At 47.4% G+C, this 23647-nt stretch overlaps 3 protein-coding genes across 3 annotated transcripts; 2 read left to right on the plus strand and 1 right to left on the minus strand.

Annotated features, from left to right (window-relative positions):
• Positions 1 to 834: 834 nt before the first annotated feature.
• LOC131206501 (uncharacterized) lies at positions 835 to 18726 on the plus strand. The gene is made up of 4 exons (XM_058199075.1): positions 835 to 1700; positions 17605 to 17791; positions 17858 to 18330; positions 18417 to 18726. The coding sequence occupies exons 1-4, from the start codon at positions 835 to 837 to the stop codon at positions 18682 to 18684; spliced, it is 1794 nt and encodes a 597-aa protein (XP_058055058.1). The 3' UTR covers positions 18685 to 18726.
• LOC131206502 (carbohydrate sulfotransferase 11) lies at positions 1777 to 17061 on the minus strand. The gene is made up of 6 exons (XM_058199076.1): positions 16894 to 17061; positions 11492 to 12068; positions 4579 to 4861; positions 4272 to 4477; positions 3549 to 3716; positions 1777 to 3481 (listed from the first exon to the last, which is right to left on the minus strand). The coding sequence occupies exons 2-6, from the start codon at positions 11624 to 11626 to the stop codon at positions 3104 to 3106; spliced, it is 1170 nt and encodes a 389-aa protein (XP_058055059.1). The 5' UTR covers positions 11627 to 12068; positions 16894 to 17061; the 3' UTR covers positions 1777 to 3103.
• A 3450-nt stretch (positions 18727 to 22176) lies between the features above and the next one.
• On the plus strand, positions 22177 to 23196 carry LOC131214980 (adenine phosphoribosyltransferase). Its single transcript, XM_058209337.1, has 3 exons — positions 22177 to 22381; positions 22445 to 22682; positions 22749 to 23196. Exons 1-3 carry the CDS (start codon positions 22293 to 22295, stop codon positions 22983 to 22985), a joined length of 564 nt encoding a protein of 187 aa, XP_058065320.1. The 5' UTR covers positions 22177 to 22292; the 3' UTR covers positions 22986 to 23196.
• Positions 23197 to 23647: the final 451 nt, after the last annotated feature.

Raw genomic sequence — 23647 nt, forward strand, 5'->3', positions numbered from 1 at the left:
TGATAGATAGCCCAATTGACGGCCGTTGTGGAATGAATTCTGAGAAGGCTCTATTGTTCGTCAATTTGGTTTGGTTTTTCTTCTATTCCCCACCCGGCGGAAGCTGTGAAATGATGTCAATATCAACAGAATCGTCAGTCAGAACAGTGGAAAGCACCATCATTTTGTACCGGGAATCCCACCAAGCTAGGGAAAAAACGTTCGAAATTAATTACTAATATCTTTGTTCATAAACATGGAATTTAGTTCCCAAAATAGGGCGATAAGAGATCGCTCAGCTCATATACATTTGGGTCAAGATTGGGTAAGCTATGGTTTTTTTAGTTGAGTTTTAACTTTTTTAAGTAAACGATCAGCAAATGACTCGAGGTAAATGATGCACGACAAACCAACGCCCAAAGTTTACTTAGACCGGAAATAGCTCTAGAACCGCTCCATTAACCGTGGTTTCTGCCTCGTTGCCGCCTCCACGTGCACGTGCTCGTCAAAAATTCGGGAGTGAAAAATCTGTATGCCAGAAGGGGGAGTAGCTTCTTTCCCGTTTTGTACTTCTATTTATTGTACAAAAGGACATGTTCAACGTGACGGGCATGGGTAACTGCAGAGGTGGGAGCTCTTTCTGTTGCTGCTGCTTCTTCTTTCGTGACTGCAGATCACAGTTTTTCGGCAGCTTCCTCTTCCTTTAAAACTTTTAAAACTTCAAATGTTTAAACTGCAAATGCTGTCAGTGCTGGCAGTCAATGGTATTTGTATGTCATTGTCAAAATGACAGCTTTGTGTTGTGACTTTTCGCGAGAGAATTTCCCGCGAATTTCGTCAGAATCTGCAGCGAAAATGAATCCAGGAAGCAATCACGACGAAGAGATTCCTGCTCATTTGCAAAAGGATTTACTGTTTTGTGAAAAATTTACTCTGGACCGTCGCACGTGCGTGGTGTATGCCGTTACAAAGGATTGCCGATTGCTGGAATTGCAGCGCAGGGACATCAACGGGTCGGTTCCACTTGGAGTCGGGTTCGCTAAGGCGACAGAACCAACGGCCAACAGCCTGTTTTTTGACGACACATCGCAGTCGCAGGATGTTGATATGCTGGTGGAATCCGAAACCATGGAGAGCCAAAAGAAGCGGCACGTTTGTGTGAAAATTTATCGCGCCAACGATGGAGCTTGCCGGAAGGTTTTCGTTCTCGTACGGCTGGACCAAACGCTGATCGTTGTCGAAAGGCGTCCTCCGAAGGAAGGAACGGGTCGGGTTGCGTTTGGCTCGCTCGTTGTTCACTCGCGATACGACGAATTGCGACAGTTTACGTTAGTGGACCACCCGCACCGCCTCGGATCGTGTGCCCTACGGATAGAGGTTCACGGCCGTGACGAACCGATCGTGACCGATTTTCTGAGCCCGGCTCAGCCAGCGGGCGAAGTAGACACTTCCTTTGCAAACAACTTTGCCTGCTTCGATGAAGTGTTGAAAGCTGTCCAGCAACAGACTGGCGAACGGAGGGCACAGCTCGAGTGCTTTCGGCATTCCGTCGGCCAGCTGTTCAACGAAACCAACCACAACCTGAAAACGGTCCCTCCGTTGTTGCGCTCGTATCTGCCGGAGGAAAAAGTCCCGCTCGTGCGTTACGGGGAAGTCTGGCGCCGGATTCACAACGATCGGCTAGTAATCGGTGTGCCGCTGTACAATAGGACGTTCAAGAGGTAAGTATGCACGAACGCCAAGGATCCCGTTTCTATTTCTCTAGAAGGCCAACACAAGCGGACACTTTGACGATCTTTTATTTTATTATTGCCATCTGCCTTTGGTTACGTTGCTACAGAAGTGGAGCGATAACTCTGCGTCCTAGTGCAACGGTAAGTATGATTTGGAGGAGCTTTTAGACATTAAATTCTCTGTTGTCGTCAAATGGTTTTGAAAACTTCTTTGACCTCGACGGAGTTGTTGCAAACTCCACGATTGTTCCGCGAACAATTTGGTGTTCAAATTTGTATTATTCCGTATAATATTCGAAAGATAGGAAAGCTTTGGTAGAAGTCGGTTCGTGCTACGGTTGTGAAGACAATAACGATACGGTTGTGTTCCGTTACAAGTAAAAGGTATATCGAAAATTGACTAGTGATTAAGCGAGGGGGGAAATTAAATTGTTTGACAAACAAAACACTGTATGGTAACTCCGTTTACAAGCGGTTACGGGGGAACTTATGAACAACTTCATTTAAAGGCTAGAGTGTCTACCAAACGAGCACGCTATCTAGCTTACAAACTAGTTCAATCACGTTTCACTTGATCCATAAGCCTCTTGCTCTTCAAAACTTTTCCTTTTCTTACCGCGCAATTCACTTAGTAGCGTTAGCTCCATAATCCTCGCCTCTTGTCTTTTGCTACCCGTTGGGGAGCCTTTACTTTGTTTAAAATTGAATTAAACTCTCTCTTTTGGGAATGAGAGTTGTATAGTAGACCTTTGGAATTATTTAAATATTCTACAAAATCTACATCATTGTCTGCTGGCGGCGCACGCGCGTCTATTGATAGCGATGTTAATTGAACTGGAAAAATTGGAGCAATTCTTCGCCGAAAATATGCTTTCTGTTACGCGCTGCTAAACGTCACTTAACCGCTAATGGACGTTTCTAAGTAACTCTAGAGGGCTTTTGATTATCTTTTCGAATATGTATAAAATATTTGCTCTTTGCCTGTTCTGTTAATTTTCTGCTCCTTACGTTAAATCCTAGTGCTGTATGTTCCGCTGGGTTTCATGTCTTTCGCTGTACGCTCGCTGATAAACCATCGTTTACTTTGTCGCCAACGCGTTTACGTGTGTCTTTTGTGGGTTCTTTCAGTTGTGTCTTTTTTGTTTCGGACCCTTGGCCCTTTACTGTGCGGAAGTGGGACAAGAACGCTCTATCGCTAGTAATTTGACGCAATCATGGTTTCCCTATTCATCGCTAGGTAATGAACCATTCGGCTTCTGATGAGAGATCATCACACAACAGCAGGGAGGGACGCTTGGAATAATTTCGTTTGTGAAAAATTTTGCTACCAATCAGTGGCCCCTTGCCTTCCTGCCTGCCTGTCGGTCGGTACACGACCTTCCGCTGTTCCTCTAGTCCTTAAAGTATTCCTTCGCACTGTAGCCAAACAGCTCGAAATCGAAGCGATAGTAGTCGTACAGACCGCGTACTTGCGCCCCGTCCAGCTCGGCGAAGAACTTGAGCAGCACCTCGTTGGTGTGGGCGCCCTTCCCGGCATTCTTCCACTGTGGCTTGATGACGCTGTCGAGCCGGGCGATCGATATGAGATAGTTCTGGTCCTCCTCGAGCGTCTCAAACTTGGCTATCACATCGTAATGGAAGAAGCAAGGCGTACAGAAGTGCGTCATCGGTACCCAGTGCATGTCGATCTCGAAATGCGGATGCTTGATCTCGTCCAGCAGATAATTGACAAACTCGGAAAACAACGGATACTTGAGAAGTGTCACCGGCTGGCGGAGGGAAAGGGCCATCTTTAGTTCTCTACCCTGCAATCAAATGGGGCGAAGATTGACATACCTTTCCGTTAATGGCTTTCCGATACTTCTGGATGATACGGTTGCCGAGCTTGTGATGGTGCGAGTTGGGAAGGGCATACTGTATCTTGTCCTTGTACGCGCTGACCAGTCTTTCGAACGGATGCCTTACGATGATGAATGATATTGACTCGTTGATGGCTTCCTGTAGCTGCGAAGGGACCAAGTGTGCACACAAATGTTAGATACCTGGGTCAAATGGGGTGGTTCAGTAGCGATCATTGCATGTCAGCCTTCGACAACCCAATATCGATAACGTAATTATCATTTTTCACAGTATCGGTTCCATGTTTGCATATTTAATGGTCTGTTTGCGAACGCATGAAGCCTAATAGCTCTCGATGCATATCGATTCGAAAATTGAATGCCATCCGGCGGGTTGTTGGGTTTATCTCCTACGCACATCACTTTCCCGCCGTAAGAGTGGTCATAACAAAAAGAAAATCGATACAGTTATCAGCTGCAGATCTAAAGTCACTGTTCACTACGTATTGCCTATACATAACACGCTAAAGATTCCAAGTTTACGTTTTTGCAAAGATTTAATGTTCATGATCGGCCCCAATTATTACTTATTGTATTGTTTAAGGTAAAAATGGTAAAGGAGTAACAAAATCATAAAAGAAATCGTGCCAGTAGCCCAAGAGAGACACCGTGTACACCGGATTAAGGGACAGGGCACATGCCTCTACCACCAGGAGCTTACCTTTTCCACCGTGGGCCGCGGATACTTCTGGCGCGCCAGCTGCAGTGGCACATCTTTGGTTTTGCGCAAAAAATGTGGCGAGTAGCCGGCCATCAGGTTGAAGTTGTACATCCAGGACGTGGACGCGGCCTTAAACACGTTGCACCACACGAGGTGGTACTCATGCTGTATCAGATACTCCCAGGCTTTCGGTTTGTAGTTGTGCTCTGTTGGACACGCGCGTGAAATGTGCACCGAAAAGGAAATAGCCGTTAGTCAACAAACCAATTGGAAAGGGGACCTTGCCGAGGCATCGGTGTGTTCGTACTTGGTTCATTCAATCGGTACTCGGTGCACTTCTTCTGCAGTCGCTCGACCCGATGCTCCATGCGGCGCTTCATGTAGTCCATGTCGAACCGGTACTGATTGCCGATTGTACCGTTCTTCCACAGCTGGTCGCGGGTCTGTTTATCGTGTGGGTGCACTCGGTGCTGCTGTTGCTGCGCCAGCCGGAGATGGTGCACACCGAAGACGTTGTCCGGCGGATGGATCGGAGACCGAAATTGCTGCAATTGCTGGCGTGATGATCCATTGCTGATGATGGCACCGTACTGAGCACGGGACGAGGAGCGAGCACAGGATAGGCCACGTTAATTGAACCCTCATTGTTATAGGTGGACATATCGAAAGGAGAATATGACCGACGGTTGTGTAATTCATTCGGGACTCCTACTCCTGCCGGTAGTATTGATTGCTGTGGGTTTCTTTTCGCCATCGACCTGCTCTCAACGGCGAAACGAGTTCCATAACACTACCGCATCCTGTCCGGATGATCGATGGCATGAAACCGTAGCAAAAAGTGTTTTATTGGATAGAACGGAGCAAAGTATGCACATTATAAAGCCACGGCCACAGATCATTGTGGCCTCATATATACAAGAGGCAATACTCCTAAGAGTGCTTGGCTGGCACGTGGAACTGTGAAAGAGCGGGTGCCGTGAATGCGTTAGTGTCGAGCTTTGGCTACGGTAAAATATTGCGAAGGCATCCGCACAATCTGCTCACTATTTATCCTGACCGTATGGTTCGGCCCACAGCGTTATCGACTATGCCCCCGGACCATATTTCAACTTCATGCGCCCATATGCCGACCTGGTAAGGTCGGTGGTTCCCAAACTCCCGGTTACCATCGAAAAGATAGCAGAAAGTGAGCACTATCGTTTGGCGTAGATAAACATTTTTGTAGTCAGTAAGTCCTTGCGGAACCTTTTCGTTAGAACTTGAGGAACAGAAACCAGTGTCGAAAGGAATTCTCTTTTGCGGGTTTCATTAATTCGTGCATCATTATGGACGTGTAAAAGTCGGTTCTCCGTTTGAGAATCACTGCACTACGATTTAAACCGTTCCCAAATATTCACTACTTCCGCACGCGGCTTTGATACACATTATGCTGTAGCAGCGAGAGTATTCCGGTGGTCAAACGTAAATGGTTGGACGGTCAGCGGATGTGTCACAGGTGCTACGGTGCAAACCACGGTGCGGAGATGGGTAAACGGGTTTGCTAATTATGCGGCATATTTTGTCGCCCTTCAGTCGCCGCGCTTCAGAGGCGAATTCGGTGCCGTGCGTACCACGACGCCCTCGTAGTCTTTATGCTATCGGCCGGCGTAAGCTGTCTCCGGATGGTTTATGTGTCTTGTAACTATTGACAAAATTTGCTTGAATGGCAAATTGGGGCCTTTCTTATGGGGAGCACACCCTTTAAACGTTCCAGCAGGCTCGGCCGAGTGCGTGTGGCTCATTGGCCGTCTGCGGCACAGATAAGTTGTTTTCCGATTATGCAAATTTTACTGTTTTCATTAGGCTTATTATGTAGTAAATATTGGCGGGGCCTGCCGTTTGTCGTATCGCGTAATTATACGGTTCGATGTGGGGTAGAGTCCCCCGAATGGAGGCGCCTGGTCAGTCCTACCGCAAATTTGTGTACAAAGTGGAAGTGCCTTTGGTATCTTTGAAGAGGTTTTTATGTGTACGGCACCGGATGACCAAACGATTGTTGAAACAAGCGAAAGAAAGACACGAAGGCTACCTTATCGGTTGAGTTGCGGCACGTGGAAAACCTTCATCAACCTTCGCAGACAAATGTTCGATCGAGAAAGAAAAAACGCATGTTCAGTCCGTCCGGGTGACCTAGATTGCGCAAAAACCCCGCAACGTGCACCATGTTCCGGGGTCGGTCCGTCCGGCCACGGTGGTCGATAGGAAAGTGCATCGTTTAGCAAAAAGCTCCCACGCCACGTGCCGGCACGGGCCGGTTGATTGCCAAACTATCTCTGCCCTGCCTTGCTTTCGAACCGAGCCGGCTCGCTCGAGTCCGGATGTTGGGTGCAGATAAAACGAAGAGGGAAAGAGAATAAACTTTCAGCCCTATCGCTGTCGCTGTTCGGAAGGGCGTTCCGTAATTCATGTCGATGTCGAGAAATCAATGTCAAAAATGGCCACTACGTGGCGGCCACTCTTGCTGCGGCACCGTTTGCCGGCTTAGTTTGCAAAATTTATCCGGAAGCGACGCAACGGGGTACGGAGGGTGCAACCGGGCATTGGAAGTGTGCCAGCCCGTGATGGCTCAAGTTGATCTATCAAACGAGGAGAGGCTATGTCTATCGTGCACTATTGAAAGGATACCTTTTGGGGCGGGTGTCCTTGCCATGGACGACAAAATGCACTGACCCGAACGAGCAATCCGTTTGATTTGGTGGCCAGCTCAGCACCGTACCAGCAGACTGGTTGGGCGTTGCGTAATGTGCGGTTTTGCGTGCAATACACTCAGGTGTAATCCCCGAACGAATGTCGTCTCCATTTTGTTTCGCATTTGTCGGGTCTCTATTTCTTTTTCTGTGTAATGGCGAATTGGGTACTAAAAGTTTGTCTTGTTATTTTGTGTCAAAACGACACACGTTTTGTGAAGCACGCTTTGTGGAAACATTTACGAGTCTTTGCGCTCTACGACGACTTACCATCCTAACACACCGAAAAGGTCCATGAAATAAAAGCAAATATCTTCCAACAGCTTTGGAGGATCTCTTCTCGGATAAATGTCCCGGACAGTTTTGTCCATGTCACTTGCCAACCTGCAATTACCACATTTCCTTATGCACCGCGGTCAGTTTTTAGAGCGCTTTTCAATTTCAAGCAGCATCTTATCACGGCACTATCTTTCTGTTTTTGACTACCATCGTGGTGGCGTTACAGTTCGTCACATTCTGCCTTCGGGCTTTTGGTAGCCAACGTCGACGCAGATTTGTGCAGATAGTTTTGTTTTATCACCTTCCGTGTAACCTTCGGTCCGAAACCGGTGGTGCATAAGGGAGCATAAGAGATTGTGAGACAAAAAAAGACCGTCACCGACGCCACCACACGGAACAGGGGGAAACAATAGAAATCGCCCTATGTCGGTTCCGGTAGCTCCGGTGATTTTACAACCTCGGGACGCCCCGGGAAGCTGTGCTCCTGCACTAGCAGCACAGTGTTTTTCTTTTATGCTTTTGGGCTCTGCTCTCTCACCGCCGGTTGCCACAACGTGCATAGGCATTGCACCGCTCTGCACCGAACCTTTGGCCTCTGGCCGTTCATCCTCTTTTTATGGCGTAATTAAGAATGTGGTAAATGTGACACCACGCCTCTAGTGTCTCCCGTCCCGATGAGAAGAGGTTAGAGCACTAAAAGCGCAACGGACGCCATGATGAGGCGAAGGATTGGGTTCCTTTTTTGCCACCCTGCATTCTTGTGGTGCATCGTGGAAGCTGCACGGCCGAGAGAACGACGGTGCCAGGGACTCCTGGGCCGTTTATCTAGGAACTGTAGGAGAGGGTTTATCTTTTTTGCCAACCACTTCAAGCAACGGAGAACAATGGGTGAGCTTTTTTCATTAAACCAGTGGCGGGAAAATGCAAGCCGAACGGGGGATGTAGCTCCTCTTTGGAGGCCTGTTGTTCGTGATGTTGCCTTTTTCCGGATTGCTTCCCTATGAACGGTTCGTTTACTAAAATATAAAGTATAATGTGACGGATAATTTTTTAAAAGTCTTTATACATAGACTTAAGACAGATCATACATCTGACCAGTCGCAGAGCGTCGACTTTTCCGCACGGTCACAGTTTTGCGAAAACTAAATCCACTCCCTTGTGCCAGCTGCAAACCCAACATTTGTTCGGATGGAAAAAGTTTCCGAAATGAGCCGGGCGTCACAACGGGAAGGAAATTCGTTGCGGAATGCTTTGCACAAGCTTTTACACTTGTCAGAGTGGAGTCTGTGCAGCGGATGTGGCAAGCCACACTGAGCAAACATTAAAAAGACCATCCCTCCAGCGTGTATGCAGCTCCGCAAAGGGACCAGGAATTTGAGGCCGGACAGCGAGCTAGGCTCCTGTCATTTCGCACCCCTTTGGGGTAAACACTCGTCACACTGGTTCGGGGTGGCCGTCACTGGGCCATTTTTCATTCCAACAGAGAAGCGTACGGCAGTGTCAGGATTCTCCAACATTCATTACCGGCCAGCAGAGGCCGGTGATACTTGGGAGCCTTTCCCGGCGGGAGGCTTCCGAGTTGCAAATGTTAACTGTCTCTCTATGCCTGCGGGGCGGATGTCCTCCGTTTCCGTTTTCGAATAGAAATGGCGTCTCGTTCACACGCTCTTCCACCCACCGGAAAATTGTGCCATTATTTAACTTGTGCTCTCTGCTCTTCGAAACCGGTGTGGCATTTTCTTCTCCACTGTTAATGGTATTGATCGGTGAATATTTTATAATTTTCATTTTATGCTACATTGTCAAAGCTGCAAACGGTACCGTAAGTGGTGGGAAATGGTTTATCGATTCTACAGGCCTTGGATTCTTTCCTAGAATGCTGCGCCCGGGTTCACCCAGTTCCAGTTCGAAGAATTCCCTTCGACAACTCCCAGTAGGGACGATTTTTCTTTATTTACGATTTACAACTTGGGGGGAGTGGAATTGATGAACCGTTTTTTTCTCGATTCGCAAAACGTGTGGTGACACATTTTGAAAGCATATTTAGTGCCGTGTGGCGTTTTATTTTCAACAAATGCTCTACGACTCATGCGCGACAGAAATTTTTTCATTTGCTTGGCTGGTCCAGGAATCCATTCCATTCCGTTGAATTCTTTATGTGGCAATTATTGCTCCACTGTCCCGTAGACGGCTCTTCTCCGGCCGGCAGTTGCGATGCCGATGGGCGGCATGTACGATGGGGGTATGTAAATTGTGCTCGTTCTTTTGCCAACGATTGGCGGAAAGCAGCACGAGGATATCTAGGAAAATGCTATTCATAAATAGTCAGATCTGTACATCCGACCTTCGTTTTAGGTGACAAAACACCCGGAAACCCGGATATTCTCAGCATCGGATCGCGGCGAGCTATTCGACGGTCAGTGCAATAAATCGATTATCGTACGATTACGCAATGGACGAGAATCGGATGGGGCTCGATGATGTATCCCTTTTCGTTAGGTGTAGTCACCGAAAGATTCACCGGTTGTGGATCAGGGACAAATAATTCGATTAGCCCGGTTCACCTTACAACAGGCACCGTCCATCGTTCGTGGAATGTTTTCGCATCAACAGTTCTCATCATGGCCCACCAAACAGAGCGGGTTCGTTGTGTCACCTGCTGCTTGAAGCAAAAACGGAATCGTGGCGGTAAAACAAGAAAACATCCTCCATCAAAGTCAAGCAGTTGGAAAATGCAAGGAAAAACTCTTCGGTATCCCCGCCGATTGGCCTTTTGGTGGTGAATCTTTTGAAATGGATTCTCTTCGGTTCGACCCGCCTCTCGAAGCGTCAGCTACCTTTTCGGTCCAGTTCAAGCGACCGTTAAAGTTTGGGCTGCCGAACCGGAATGGAAATATGGGACATCCTGTGTGCCAGTGGGGCGGGGGGATGTTCCGTACGCATCAGTTCACGTGTGTCGTGGTCCTTTTTGGTGGAAGGCTCCACCGCCACCGGGCTTTGTTTTCGTTTCGTTTCGTCGCACCCAAAAACTAAGGCTGGGATTCGCTCGAACCTCGGGAAAATGGGCCCCGGATCACGAAACAAGCGGATGGTGGCAGCATATTGTGGGGTGCTTTTGTTTTTGCCTATTCCTTTTACCTTCCAGATTGGAATTGAGGTCACGAACTGTCACCGATGCGTTGAATGGTTAGGACGAACCTGCGTGCGGGAAGTTGTTTGTAACGAACGTCGTACCGATTGGAGTGGATATGGAAACCATCCATCAATTGTTCAGCTCAATAATGCTTCGAACCAGTGCGTCTGAAACGCGCGCTGCCGATTTATTTATTGTTGCGTTACTCACTGCAAAGCAGCTCCACAGGTGAGGCAAATGGCCATCCCCACAAGTATCCGTTAGGCTTTGGTAAAACTGTTTTCTATTTTCAGCAGTGTCCCCTGACAACATCGAGCAACAAAGAATGTTTCTGTAATCTATTCATAATAGCTCTCGCCGTCGGTGATTTTTTGGGCGAACCATAGTCGACGCGAAGCCGCGGCGACCGATGGTGTCGCGTTATTATCTAAGGAAACAACTTCCCCCTACAAATTGAGATGCTTTTTCGATGCTGCTACGCAACGCGCTTAGAGAGTAAAAGACGAAAATAATCCACGGCGTCGTATGAATGAGAAGCGGTGGATGCGAAGATTAAAGCGCCGGTCGGGGACTTCGGTCGTTTACCATTTCACAAACTCAGCAGCCAATTCATCGCTAAATCTCGGCCCTTTACAGCAACAAGCTGTTTGGCAGGCGGACGAAGGCATATGAAAACAATACTATTTCGAAAGCCCCACTGTCGACTACGAACAGGTCCACGTGGGACAGTCGCGTTGGGCTCACTCCCGTGCCACCTCGGTAAACCTGGGAAAGTTGTCACTGATTTTGCACCGAATCACGCCGTAATGATTATTCATCAATACACTACCGGTGGCTGATGAATAATTCTTCGATTTCAAATCACGCTTCAGGACACGGGCCCAAAGTTGCACTTTGGTTGTTTGTTCGGCTTGGAAAGTTGACACGAAGACAGTGCCCCCTAGCCACCAATGGCGGTAATGGCGAGAGGACTAAAATATTCAAAACCTCCGGGGCCAACGGACGGCGGGGCGAAGCGAATGGCAGTGTAGAGAGCCCGCGAAGTTAAATAAAAGAAAACTGTCTCGAAAGTTGTCACTTACCGTGTACTGGCGGAATCGATAGAGATGATCGGAGGTGATTAGGTAGAGCACGGTGAGCGGGATAACTGAGAGGGTGGTAAAGAATAGAAACAGGCGCTTAATGATGCGCCATTTGGTCCTGGTATGTCCTTTCATGTAGCCGTGCCGCTGTCTCGTCCATCGATCGTCCGTCGATCAGATTAGACGTCGACGAAAGGAGGAGGGAAGGCCAAATGATGGTGCCCGAAGGAACGCGTCGGTCCGCACGTTGCCGGATGCCGGAAGGGACAGCAAGAACACGCTCGGTCGACGTCACGAACTCGCTCGCCGCGAGCCACCGTGAGAAGAGAGGAGAAAAGAAGATCCTTTCCAGGGCGGTGTGAGCGGAGGGCAATCTTCAGGAGACCTGCGACCTCGCACGAGTCGCAGTGGGGCTTCCGGGTTCGAGGTGCCGCATGGTTTTCGGCGATACGATTTGTGATCCGGCAGTGGAGGGCTTGCCGGGGGCCGTTGATTGATGGCGTGCGCTGTGATTAGCGGATCGGTCTTCCGTCGATTCCGTGCGGCTCACAGCTCAGCTTCAGCGGACCATCGCCATCTGCAATAAACACGCCTCGCCAAAGTGCCGCGAGGCCAGAAAACAGAGACAATGATGAGAGCTGCGCTGGACACACCATCGTTGAATCTTCTAACTAATTAAGAACATTTTGCTATGCCATTCCTTTGCCCGGAGGGACAGAGGATGCACTGTGGTCAGCACTGTTGCTGCAACGCAACCCCCCGTAATTCGTGGCGATGAGCATTGGATTGAATAATTACGTTCACAATCACAGACTAGTGTCCCATTACGCCACCACGTTCAGTTCCCGTTTCCAAATGGGACAATTTAAATCGTTTTGTACGGGGGGATGGTAGCATGTTTTAGTGCGATTTATGTACCAAACACAATGCTGACACCATATGAAACACAGACCCCAACGCATAATGGTAAGTTCACGCTATTATACGCTGCTACCTTCAACCGTACCGACCGGCTGTTAGTAACCCTGACTAAGCCATACAATATCGCGAGATGAGAAAAACAGACACTCAAAAAAGGCCCAAAAACCTTCGTCGAAAATAATAGCCACATGCAAATGAGGCACACGTTAATTGCTTCTCAAATGTGCTATTTTTGGTAGTAGCGATTCGGCTACCAGGTGGGTCTATGTGGTCTCAGCTGGCCGTCGTCTGAAACTAGGTAAACCATTAAGCGCAAACATACGCAGCGCACTGCGCGTTCCGTTCCTAGATCTAGGCTGGTTCCGATGGCACCAATAAGAAGTATGTTGTTTGATCAAATTAAAAATAAATCACGGTTCCAACGGTTTTACGTGCCGCTTCACAATGCTTGTGTGCGTGGACAGTTAGTTTTATTATGCGTTTGGGAATCCGGGCCGGCTCTGGTGCCTAATCGATTGTATGTTCCTCCTCTAGTAGTGGCGCAAACAATAGGTCAATAGTAGATGGTGGAAACGTGAATTTATTTTAAAGTAATTGCCCTCTGTTCCTCTAGTCTGTTCTACTGCATGCAAATTTGGGTAACGGCCTCTGGCAAACCCTTGAACTCTAGTGGTAAGCCTTTTTCATGACTTTAAAACGTTCACAGAAAACCCGGGCCGGGATTGTATTTTGCACCGTAAATCGAGCGTAACCATGCAGATTAAATAGCGCGAAATCAGTAGACCGAAAAGGTTCACAAAGTTCTTCAAACGAAATATGATTCCCCGTCGGGTGTTTTGTTTCACGATTTGAGCGGCCGCGTAGAGAACGAGTATCAGAGGCATCGCAGGTGTTTTTGCACTCTAAGTGCACTTACAGTGGATGCTTGTAGAAAAACGTACCATTGCCGCCGGCGGATCCGATTTGCTAGGTACGAAGCAGTTTAGAAGGACGCACTTCACGTGTCTGGCCGCCTGGCGCAAGTCCGTGAACTCGTTGCAAAGTTTCTAACTGGTCCGAACTGAATGTTGTTCGCCACAACATTTTTTTGTGTGAAAAAAGGCAGCTCATCATTTATCAGAATCATCAACATCGTCACTGATGCTGCATTGTGAAAAGGTAAACTTTTCCGGGAATCACAAAAACTGGTTCCACCCGGCTGGGCAGTCGCAAAAGGTAAACGTTTTATGACCACCGTCCATTGCGGGTGCACTTCTAGTATTCCGGTAAATTATACTTCCACTAAACTACACACAATGCGCGATCAGCGATTTCATAATGGGCTCGTTGCAAGTAAGATAAACAGCGACTGGCTTTAAACCACGGCGAATGCCCGTGATGTGCGTGATGCCAGCTTGCCGTCCAGATTCTGACAACACTGTGCGCTCCGTGCTCCACCTCAAATTGCGCCCCTACGATCCTTAATACGCCACGAATCAGTTTAATTGAGCGAATGCCCCCTGCGAACGCACACTCCACGCAAATGTCGGGCGAATGCTGGCGCTTTTTATGCGTTAGTGTGCCCACGATCGCGTCAGACACATGCTATCTGATCACGCACGGTTGATAAGATTCGCGATCCGTCGGTCCGTCCGTGCCGGGTGCTCGGTGACGAGACTAGTGGAGCTGGAAGTAAACGAAGGCGGCCAATGACGGTACAAAACGTGACCGTTGCGGCGGTGGAACTTACTCATCCGCCTTCCGCCAGTGGCTGGGAAGTGGGCGCGGACACGAGGTAGCGGCTGTTTTGCGCGTCGTAGCGAAGTAGGGGCGGAAACTGAAAGTAGCCGCGGTCAATAGATTACTTGAAGATGTCAACTCAGAGTGTCACATTCTCGGAAACACTTCGGGCTGTCCGGCGGGTACCATTTGTCGAAAAGATTGTTCGACGTTCGGTCGCAGTTTTCGGTTGCGCCAATCGAAACAACTGGCGCGTGTGACGCTCAATCAATTAGTCCTTCTAATGGGAACTTGAGGTACTGGACGAGCTTCAAGAGCTTCTTGATGTTTAAACCGTTTACTGGAAGAATAGGTGGCAGTACTTCAACGGGCAACAATGACTACCAGCCTGTTGGCCGTGTTGATATCGTTACACGACAATATTGAGCTTTGCCGGGGTTGCCTCGTGTGCGCATTCGCTGTCGTGTGCGGGCGCATAATCTTACAGAATGTAATTTTGCGCCTCAATTGGTTCGGTTATCATCAGCTCCCCACAGCACACCGCTGCCCTTAGCCTCATCTCAGTGAGGAGGCGCTCCTTGGCTTATGCTCTAATTTCTTTCAGTGCCCGTTCCATGCACTTCGTGGCCGCGCTATGCAAAAGTGCAGTGCGAGCCACAGACAGACACCGTGTGCATGCCGTGTGGCTCTTATCTCTGTCACTGTGTCACGCTTCTAATGATGTTATCGTCAAATGGCGAAGCCTCAGTCTCATCAGCAAGAGCTGCGGCGGGCCGTGGCGCGGGATAATTAGCTTCGAAATTCAATTAAAAACTTTTCCACACACTTGTTTTTGTTCTCTGCCCCGCACAAAAACAATCGTGATAAGCGCGCGCCTCACACGCCTCTCTGCATTCGTGGTTCGTGAAGTGAAGTGGCTTGGCTCGAGTGCGAAATGAAGTTTACTTTTGTGACGCGTTTTTTAGTCGTCACTGTTATCGAATGGAAAAACGGCGAAACCAATATCGGTGGTGAAAGCACTCATCACGGGCGCGATGATATGCAAATTAACCTTTTATGTAGCCCTTCACAGAAGGAGGCGCTTGGCACCCCTTGTTGGCTCGTTGGGGCCGCCATGTGAAAACCCACTCCCGGCACCTGGCTAGGCGCGAGGTATTTTCGCCGTAATTAATGTTCTGCGGGTTAGACATTTATTCGCCATTTAGCCTTCGATTGCAAAAAACCTGAACTGTATGGTCAGAAACGGAGCGAACACATTTCTCGCTTCGATTCTGCGACCAACTGTTAGGAATGGATTATTGCGGAGAGCAACCATAAAAAAGATGAGACTTTCACACGAGTCATCAAATTGGCAGACCACTTATCGAGGAGTTCCGTCTTCGTTGTGGGTATCATCTTACACCACAAATGACATTGACGTTGTTGATCAACAGGAAACCGTCGGTCCCGACATGATTTAACTAGGATAATCTGTTATTTTTATCAGAATTTTTGTTGCAGCCTTTGCGGGTGCGGGTTCCAACTTATGAGGGTATTTTGCCCTTGCTATATTTCGCTGAATGCCGTTTCACTAAACTATTTCAATGTGTATTGCGATTCTGCAACAACGAGGAGCCCGTGGTTACTGAAGGGCGATTCCGTTCGTGGTCCAAGTTTTGACTGTTCGCTCCAAACCCCTGACTGTTTGCCTTTCGATGCTTTTTGCAAGTGGCTGCTAACGACTTTTGCCACCCTTGAACACAAACACGCACCAAGCACCGTCAAGTTTGTACCATTCCGTACCGTCCACTCAGTATTTGACGCTTTTCCGCGGTGTTCACCGCGAGCCGGTCTCTGGAAACGCACCGGAGGACGGCGAACGGCGTGTAAGGATAATTGTTTGAAGTTTCCCGGCATTGTTCCTGGCACCAGTAGCAGCAGCACCAGGCACCTCCACCAATCTAGTAGCCTTTTGCTCACTCTCTCGTGTTTTTTCCGGTCCCTCTCTCGCTCTCTTGCTTCAGTATTTATTTATTGTTTCTTTGCAATCGGCACTTCGGCAGAGTGTGTGTCACATGGGGGACGCCGCCGACCGACGAACCGTGTTTCACTCATTTTTCGGTACTCACGGTTTGTTAGTTTCGGCCTCGTTCGATCGAAACGGATTCGGAACGAGAAAACGCAAACCTTCGTCACAATTTGGATGGCCTTTTGCAATTATGTTCTCCACCAATTGAGGCCATCCTCCGGTCCCGGCAGTGAACCTCCCGCAGCCAACCGCGCACACTGACCGATGGGCGGCCTGGTAGAAGGCTGTGGCACACTGCGGCGAAGCATAACAACCCCTTCGATGATAACCTGGACAACGCTCACTGCGATGCAGTGCACGCGTTTTGCAGCGCCGGACTCTACGGAAATCGTTACGAAACAACGGCAGCAGCGTCGGGCCGCGTATCTTTGATTGGATCGCGCGCAACACACAATGATAATGGGCGGCAAGGGCGCGGTGGGCACACAAACAACATACACATACGCGCACTCAGAATGTCAGGCTGGTTAAAAATATGAAAAGTCGCACTTACGAAAATAGAACCACGGCACGGCGGGGCGAACGGTCAGGGCGGCAAACAGATACCCACTGTCACCGATGCGCCACCGCCGTCGCAATAGGAGAATCGTGTGTTTTTGACACAAAACTACTCACGATGGGGCCCCCACAGAGATTGTGTGAGCGGCGAGAACTCTGTCGGAAGAGCAAAATAATAGGCCGCACAACAACTTACCGGGCGCTGCGCGAGTTCATATCGTTCTGTCCTGTTCTTGTTTCCGCGCGGTTCGCGCTTGTGTTTTGTCCGCTCGGGTCGGGTCTGTTTCGTGTTTCGAAGGGCTTTTTCTACGCCTGTTCCGTGCGACTTTGGCGGCCTGGGGCCGCGATGTGCGAATCGCGCAATGTTTACCGTCCAACTGACCAGAGCGCGCGGCCCGTGACTCGCGTTTGGCATGCCGTGGCAACGCGTAGAGCGGCCACATTCGGGCTCGATCCGTTCGTGCCGCCGCCGTTCGGCTTTGGCTGCAGTGCGGCGCTCAGCGTTTGGGAAGTGAGCGGCCACCCCGTAGCAACGGGGTCGAATAGCAACGTTTTGGCGAGAATCTGCAGTGCGAGAGTGCTAATTTGATTCAACGAGTCTCTAGAACGTCCGCACCGGAATGGCTTGATTCTCAGCGCTACTTCGCGGCGCGCCATGTGTCCGAGATGGTACTCGTTTTTCCAACACCCTTTGCGAAAATGGCTCACCGCTTACTGAGTTACCGGAGGCGACGGCACTCGTCGAGTAAAATGAGCACCCCGGCGGAAAACGGAATTTTTCACGGTACCAAACCCAAAAGCGGTAGTTTTGTGCCATACGTTGAGACTTTGTATATTTAACTTGTTCCGCATGTATAACGCTTGAGATGGGAATAACATTTTTTATATTTCTCTCTGTTTTCCGTAGGCGATTGGCACTGGCTAATCTTGCACTTGTGATACTAAATAGTGCACCCAAGCAGATGGAATACACCACCCGGTTTTATCGGTTACGAGATGATGAGTTTGATTTTAAATCGTACGATGAAATCATGGCCATGGAAGACGCCGCTAGAGGTCCACTAAACTTCGCGCAGGAGTGGACAGTTGATAAGGTGCACAGTTATCCCTATCTTTAATTGGCGCAAACCTATATGACATTATCTTACCTTCTTCAATAGCGCAACGTGCTGCTTGCGGAGGAAACGGCTATGTTTGTAGCGTGCTTCGAATTATCCGCTCTGTTCCTGCAGGCTGAAGATGTGTGCCTCAAATGCTACGTTAGGTACACAGTTGCACCGGTCCAATCGGAGATTGCTGAATTACAACTAAATGTAGGGACGATAGCGATGCCCCGAACGGAGCTGTACAGCTCCCAACTTTGGATTAAATTCAACAGCGGCGAGCTATATTGCGATTTACTGGCAATCACATGCACTTCGGAATACCTTTCATTGCACATAACGTACAAGTGTGAACCCATTGCTGTAGAATTGAGGGACTTCTTTGTCGGTAGATTAGGCTTCAAGGAGATGTTATCGACCGTCGGAGGTCGAATGGTGCTGTACTGCGGAAACGGAACGTACTGGCAGGAAACTTTGATAAGATTGGACCGATTGGTGGAACGACGAATAAAGCTGAAACTGTATTGCAGGTGAGCATAGTCTCAGCGTCCCCTCCGCCAGTGATAATGTCCCATATAAATGGTCTTATCTTGTTGGTTCTTTTTTATGAAAACAGATACCCTCATCAAATGCCAACGTTGATACAATCGATTTATGCTGATTATGAGGAGAGCTGTTCGATCGAAGTTTGCGCTACCGGTGAAAATGTGACCGCGCTGGATTTAAAACAACATCTTTTGAAGGAATTGCGGACCAAGATTGAAAAGCCAGCCGACCGGGACGAAGTACTCCAGAGAGAGTTTTGCACTGATATGATTTATTGCGCTTTACCAAGAATAACTCAAAATGCGCCAAACGCTGTCGCTAGTTATTGCCCCCAATAATATTGACCAGTCCATTTCCGTCTCCATTTCCGCGATTGTCGATGCCAACGTGTACATTCACCAGCGGTGGATTGCGGCTCAATACACCGGGATCGTCCGCGTCAGCTTCCGCGTCAGCCTCGGGTTCTTCGGCATCGAGCGTCAGGTAAGGTTGTGGATCTTGCACATGCTCGGAATCCTTCAGTATGTCAACGTAGACAGAAACAGCAGGGTTCTCGTTGTCCGGAATGTAATGTGCGTCACTCGACACTACACTGTTGTAATCTGGCACTAGCATCCTTTTGTCAGCGTCCTCCGACAGTAGCGGGATGGGATTAGCCACGGCCAAGGAAACTAACAGTAGCACTAACAAAATCTTAGTAGCCATATTGACACGACGATTATAAGTAAATTGTGGCGACTCCTTTTTGCTATTAGAAGATCAATTAGACAAAAATGGACTATCCATTTGCTGGACCTTTATATAGGCGTTTTCGTGGGCTGTAAAATGATGGCTTTTATCAATTTATTGGTTGTCTGTGTTATTTTTAGGCTATCAACGCCGTCCAGATAGCAAAGGTAATCATCTTCCGGTGGACAGTCATCGTTAAATCAAAATCATCAAATCATCAAAACGCAATGCTAATACTAATATCTAATAAGTTATTCAATAATTAACCATCTAAATTAAACATCTAACGCATCTTGTTTTACTATTTCGCGAATGATTCCGGAATCGGCGAGAACGCAGTATTTTTGTGTATCATTTTAACTATGCTAAGCTTACAGACTAAATTCTCTGTGTTAAACATCTTTATCGGTCCCAGTTTTGGCTCTGTTGTCGTTGTGTCAAAAACATTTAGAGACATCGGTACCTGAATCGGATGATGATGCATAACTTTTATGTTTGTGACTGGAAACCCACGTATAATTAATGTGTTTTCTCTAGCTCGTTCAAATTTAACAACCATAAACTTGGTGAGGTCGTCGGGGTTCGCTGCCAAATTTGCGCATCTCAGCAGGAACCCCGACCGGATTTGCATCCTGAGCCCCATACCTCCTCTCCTACAAATTCTACTTTTGGATACCGAGCAAAAGTAGAGCTCATTCTCTCGCAAGGCAACTTTACGTTCCATGTTACGTTTCAAATTTTGCATTGCATATCTTTCACAAAAATAGGCATAATTTTTTTAATACTCCAACATGAATTAGATGATAATCCTCCCCGACCAAGACGTCCTTTATAATATGGTCTACTGGCAAGTTCACCAACGGCGTTGTATATCGTTAGTGGGGGAAGCCCACGGGCTGGGTCAAGTTTTTTCCATTTATAAAATCTAGTTTGAGCCGTGCGGGGATGGCGTACATATCCAAACCGTGCGGGGATGGGATCCTCAGAGTAGTAGCACGTAGCGTGATTTTCCTTTCGCCCACCTAATGGTGCACAAAGTGCATGCATTTTAGCCATTTCCAGCTGTTTTTCTTGTAACATATAAATAAATTAGGCTACAACGTGGAAAACATAGAACATTCCAACTTCCAAACTTACATTTTGCATAAGACAGTGCAACGGAGTCGGTTATTACACTTGCATAGCCTCTTCGGGCTCTTCCAGCTCCTTTGCTTGGGCCTCCAACAAAGATTCCAAGGACTCAACCCGTCCTAGGTCGGTTTTTTGATCGCCTGCCGAATCAAGCATGAAACATCCAACATCAAGGTGCGATGAACAAAAGGGAAGGAAAAACGGTCATCCTCCACGCTACAACAAACAAACTAAGCTGATTCTGTGCACACCGGAAAAGTGGAAAGTGTTAACGCGGAACTGATGGGATTGAAATGTGGCGAATGTCCTGTGCCACATCAAACTGTCCTTATCTACGAGATGTGCAGGTAAGTGAGCTCATCATGCAATGAACCAATCTAAACTGCTCTTTTTGTTTTGTTTTCACTAGCCGATTTGTCGGGAAACTACGAGCGGAGTGGGAATGCGGAGGCGGAGGAGAGAGATGTAATCCGTCAGGTGAGATCCAGTGGAATTCGCGCAGTTCCGTGACATGACGATCGTCAGACTTTCCGGTGGCGCAGGACGAGGATCAACAGATGGACCGGAGCAAGCGAAACGGAGAACCTGGATCGCGGGAGGTCATTTCGTCGTAGGCTTTTGTTTTTTGCCGTGACCCCGTTACTGATTTCATCACGTATCATTGTTTCGTGGCATTCTATTCGGTAAGCCGCACGAATTTAGTTTATCTTTTCTTATCATGTTTCCGACTCAAATTTGTTGATGGATAATACCCCAGAGTATCTTGTCCTGATCGGAGAAAACTATTTTACCCATCGGGACGAGGGTTAGTTAAGCACGAGACCGTGTGGAGTGATTTTTAAAAAAGGGATGTATTCTTTATTCAACTCCTTTTAACACTACACGATGCTTCGCGGGTTACAATCTTACGTTGTCTTCACTAACCGCGACGACGTTACGAATACCCTATGATGCTGGAACGCACTGACCGTAGAACCGAAGTAGCTCGATGGAAGGCACAACTCGAAAGAACAAACTCGATCTGATCGGTTGATCGTTTTATATGTCTCTCGGCTACGGATTGTTGGTGACCGTGTGAATGTTTACATTCAGCTGAGAGTGGTTCGTGATCGCATTGATGTTTATGTTGGACCTTAATGCATGAATGCAACTATGTTGTCTTATTAGAATCGTGCTCAATGCATGAATGCAACTATGTTGTTATATTGGAGTCACGCTCAATACTACTATGTTGCCTAATATACAAACTAATATACTACTAATATACAACTATGTTGCCTTATTGAAGTCATGCTAACAGTCGGAGCGGTGTTAACTGTTTATGCTCACCAATGTTTATGCTTGGTGTTGTGCTAACTGGTTACTGCAGGCACTGCAGGCGGTTGCGGGCATTCTGATCACGTCGCCGCCGTTTGCCTATTTCTGAACAAAATTCGCCTCGGGAAGACCCGCTTTAAAACGATCCACGGCACCTTCGGCTAGTATCCTTCCAGCATCGATCGGTCGCCGTGCGATGCACTGATGGACAGAATTGCCGGGTCCCTCGGTCACCATCAGTTCTTTTGGAGTGTATTCGGTGTGTTTCCAAGAGGATCGTAATGTTAGTGATTAAAACGGCAGTCCACACAACGATTTGAAAGCACGAATTATACACATTAAGAACGCGCAATCTAGCAAAACATTCAAGTGTGATAAGCGAAATAAAACGGAACGATTCCAAATCGAAAAAAGCCATCCTACAATTGCCTACGGATGGATGGACTCGCTCCCTTACTCCTTCAATTGTGCTTCCTTTGGCTGTGTTGTTTGTTTGTTTTTAACGAAAAACCGCCAACGCTTTTCTACCTGCGTTTTGAACTGTTGCTGTTATACGTGCAACGAATGTGTATAACAGTTGTTGGTTGTCAATTCACATGCCAGATGTTTATGTTTACATTCAACACAGATGTTTCATTCCTTTGCAACGTCTGCTGCTGCTGCTTGTTATCAGTTCTGGTGGTCTGATTGGGATGCTGTGTTAATAATCATTCCAGTGTACCCTCTGCCAGTTCCGACGGTTTTCTCCCACCATTAGATTCCTGAAGGAATGTCTTCCGATCAAAGTGCAATTGTGGAGCTGATTAAGAAACACATCGGAGAGTATCCGGATTTTCCGAAGAAGGGAATACTCTTCAGGTGTGTTGTCTATGAGAAACTGGTAAAAATTTTAATAATAAACTTATGTTTCCATCATTTCAGAGATATCTTTACCGCCCTCCGACATGGGGAAGTTTGCAAAGCCATCAAAAACGTGCTTCTATCGTACGTCCGTGAGCAATGTCCCGATGTACAAGTGATAGTCGGCTTAGAAGCGCGCGGATTTCTGTTCAGTCTGCTTATCGCTGCCGAGCTGGGCATCTCTTCGGTGCCGATTCGCAAGAAGGGTAAACTTCCGGGTTCATGCGCTCAGCAAGAGTACGTTTTGGAGTATGGAACTGTACGTATACGCCGAGATAACCCTTATCAGTGTTTGCTAAACATTCTTTTTCCATTCCGTTGACAGGATGTGTTCGAGATACAGAAGGGTAGCATAAGCTCCGGTCAAAAGGTGTTGATTATTGACGACCTGTTGGCCACCGGCGGTACAATGGATGCTGCAAATAAATTGGTACAGCAACTGGGAGGAATCGTGGCGCAAAATGTTGTTATTATAGAATTAACGGAGCTAGGGGGAAGGAAGAAACTAGAAGCTGCCGGGATCAACGTATTTTCTTTTATACAATACGACGATATCGAGTGATAAACCATTCAGATATTGCCCTGGTCCTATTTGCTTTATTCTAAACTAGCTCAGCGCAAAAAGACAGTTAATTAAGGTTGTTTATTTTCGTTGTACTGTGTGTACATGCCATTTGCGAAAAATGATTGACCTAACTACAGATTTTTTTTTGTTATATAGTGATTTCCGAGGAATAAAAAGTAGCTCGAACCGGCTCGATTTTTGTTCCATTTGTGTTTTGTAAACTTGTATGAATCAGAATTTATATAGTTCAAGACTGACCAAAATTAAAGCCTAAATAATCGAAACTCAATTCAATGCAACAGCTTTCTTTTCTTCAACATGTTTCTTTATTCAAACACATTAGTCAAAGCCGGTCTATGGTTCAACAATAAGTTTTCGTGTAATGAGCACGTGTAATCAGTTTTTACGGAAAATCAGGAAGATTGTAAAATTAGTTAAAGTCGGTTTTCATTTAACTTGTTCATATTATTCTGTTGCCATCAAGTTGTTGACCCATTTATGTTGATTAATCGAAAAAAAACTAAGACCACGACTAAATCGAAACATTCCTATAGAAATATCAGTGATCATTTCAACAAGTCTCAACTCTCTGTTAGTATAATGTAATATTAAGGACTTGGGTTTGAAGGGTTAAAACGATCATTCAAGAGGTTTCGTTT

Source organism: Anopheles bellator, chromosome 1 (genome assembly GCF_943735745.2).
Source record: "Anopheles bellator chromosome 1, idAnoBellAS_SP24_06.2, whole genome shotgun sequence".
NCBI classification, from domain to species: Eukaryota; Metazoa; Arthropoda; class Insecta; order Diptera; family Culicidae; genus Anopheles; species Anopheles bellator.